The sequence below is a fragment of the Quercus suber genome, unplaced genomic scaffold (assembly GCF_002906115.3).
Source record: "Quercus suber isolate HL8 unplaced genomic scaffold, Cork oak 2.0 scaffold_221, whole genome shotgun sequence".
Lineage (NCBI taxonomy): Eukaryota > Viridiplantae > Streptophyta > Magnoliopsida > Fagales > Fagaceae > Quercus > Quercus suber.
In genome coordinates, this window is record NW_027069679.1 from 175,720 (window position 1) to 178,441 (window position 2,722).

At 37.0% G+C, this 2,722-nt stretch overlaps 1 protein-coding gene across 1 annotated transcript in view; it reads right to left on the reverse strand.

The window, feature by feature from the left end:
• The window catches only part of LOC112003877 (phospholipase A1-Igamma1, chloroplastic), a 3,844-nt gene extending 2,606 nt beyond the window's left edge, over positions 1-1,238 (reverse strand). The window contains exon 1 of the mRNA XM_065779963.1: positions 4-1,238. Coding sequence (XP_065636035.1) covers positions 4-1,100 — 1,097 coding nt within the window. The 5' untranslated portion in view covers positions 1,101-1,238. The remainder of the gene's footprint in view (positions 1-3) is intronic.
• Between the last annotated feature and the right edge of the window lie 1,484 nt (positions 1,239-2,722).

The following is a 2,722-nucleotide window of genomic DNA, read 5'->3' on the forward strand; positions in this document are numbered from 1 at the left end:
AGCTTTTCCTTAAATGCCAAGTTCCCAACCCTTGGTGCTCCAAAAGAAATGACACTAATGGGAAGGCCAGGGATTGAAGTTGCAGCTTCATAAGCATTGAGGAGAGCCAAAGCACCACCAAGGCTATGCCCAGTGATGGTGAAGCTTATTTCTTCATCTTTTGCTTTATAGAACTTGATGAGTCTATTCACTTCTTCCATGACTTGCTCAGAAGCACTCAACTTGTTATACCTGGTGAACTCACTCTTTGATTTATAAATACTACGAAACCCATGTTGGACCTCTATTTTCCCATCCCCAATACGCTCAAGCATTGCCTTAAGATCAGTGAACCATTCAGTTGGAGCAATCGTACCTCGCCATGCCATGACTATGTCTCTTCTTCCAATCCTTTCTGATTCTTCATCGTTGCTAACCGCTACATAGCCCATCCAATTGGAATCTTTGCTCCACGTTTCACCTAGATGTGACCTCTCAAACCAACTCGGAACATCTACATGTGACATGGCGTAGATGTACTTGGTAACCTTGTAACCATGATTTGTTAGGCCTAATTCTTCGTAAAGCTTGTGCCGGTTGTATCTACAACTCCCACAAAACTCGGACAAAGGATCAAAGTCAAATCCGTCATAAGTAGCCTGCGCAAATTCTCCATATTTAATAATTTCTCGTCGAAGCCAAGGATGGAGAGGGTCAAGAAGACTGTCCCAATTGTGCAAACCATGAATTTCACGCCATTTTGTTGATATGTTTTCCTTTGGAGACTTGGTGGGAGTCATTAGATCACCCCAGTCTATAAAATCTGAAGCTGTGTATGGCAATTGGAGGAGGGATAATAGTGATTTTGTGACAACATGAGAAGCTTTTTTCTTTGTATGTGCTTGTTGAATTGGCTTAACAGCCTCCACTGCTTGAACCCGGACTAGGGAGAGTTGTTTCATGCTTGATGCACAAGTTAGATGAAAACGATTCAGCTTCATAGTGGATGATGATGCCTTTTTGAGGGCCTTCCAAGTTACACCAAACTTCAACTTCAATACCCATTTGGTTTTCTTTGCTCCTTTTTCTTTTCTGACTTGCCTCAATGGTGATACCTCCATGATGGTCTTAAGGGGGTTATGCAAGAAAACTTGTAATATCAAATTAAGGATGAAGATTGAGCTGATCAAAAGACAGAAAGAAAGAAAGATGAAGTTTGAAGGAGATTAATATCAGCTTGTGTTTTGTTTTTGAAAATCAATGTCAACTTATGTTGGGTGTGAATGAGACTTATATATACACAATGATAGTAGGTTGAAGTTTCTTAGAAGCCTTCGGTTTGAATTTTTCAATTTCACGCCTTTGACTGTGAAATGGTAGTTGAGACTTGGACAGGTAGTTGAGACTTGGACAGGTAGTTCAATCCTTGTCAAATTCGGCCAACTCTCCAAAGCAATGTTAAGACTTATATTCTTGGCAGTTCCCAAAATTGCCGAACCAAATAAAGTGCCCCTCTGACTCCAACGCCAATATTGAGTTCATGTCATGGGAATTAATCCCACGTGACAATGAAATTCAAGCTACGTCAACATTATTAATAGACTGAATTCTTGGGGAAAAGAAAAGGTCATCCCTCTAACAATACTTGAGGACCCTTCTTTACTAGTGCAAACCCATACAAGAGCCATAGCAACTTCGTTACATAGTGAGGATGACAATCTTCACATAGTCCTTTATACAAGCATCCACTAACACGATCCACAATCAGCTCAAAAAACTAACCTATTTTGCGAAAATGAGAGCTTTACACATGCCACCAACATGAGTAACTCCCAAGTTAGATGGGACTCAAGCTTTATAGTTTATACAATAGGCTGCTAGAATTTGCCTCTTCATTGGCCAAAATTGGGTTTTACCTCTTTCAGCCAAACTTTTCAGCAAAGTGCCTCATGTCTGAAACTATTTAGGAATATGCCCTTATTTTGAAACTCAATTTTTAGAAAATCGAGTTTCAATAAAATACTCGATTTGCTGAAAATCGAGTTTAAAATAGGAGCATATCCCTAAATAGTTTCAAATAGTGGGCATTTTGCTAGAAAGTTTGGCTAAAAGTGGTATATCCTCATTTTGGCCCCCCTCCATATCTCAAAAAAAAAAAAAAAAAAACTGCTCCAAAGACACTAACATTAAGGGCTTGTTCGATGGGTGGTGAACTTATTTATAAAATTGCCATCATCTTTTGGAGAAAACAAAGAACTCATATTAGAAAACATCATTTTGGTATTTTCTAAAAACATTGCATTTGAGACATGAGCCATTCATCCAACCAATATTTTTTAGTAGGTTCCACAAGTTTTTGTTTGTAAGTATTAAAAACATAATTTAAAAATACTTATAAAACAATGTTACTTTGACACTTAGAACGCCATCCTATTCTCTCAAGTGAAAACTGTAAAATGAAGAGAATCATGTTTAAAAGAAAAATGCTAAAACTACAAATTTTTAACAAATTGTTGATACGATGAGTGGCTATTGACAAATAAAAAGTAATATCAATGGTAAGTTTAAATGAAAACCAATATAATTTATCACCTTAATAATTTATCAAAAGGTTTGTGATTGTGGCATTGCTTCGTTCAAAAACAAAATTAGGAGAAAAAAATTGTAATTAGCATTTTTGTTATTGCTTTGTTACTTCTTCTTGTTCTTCTTCTTACGAAGTTACTTTTTTTTTTTCTTCACT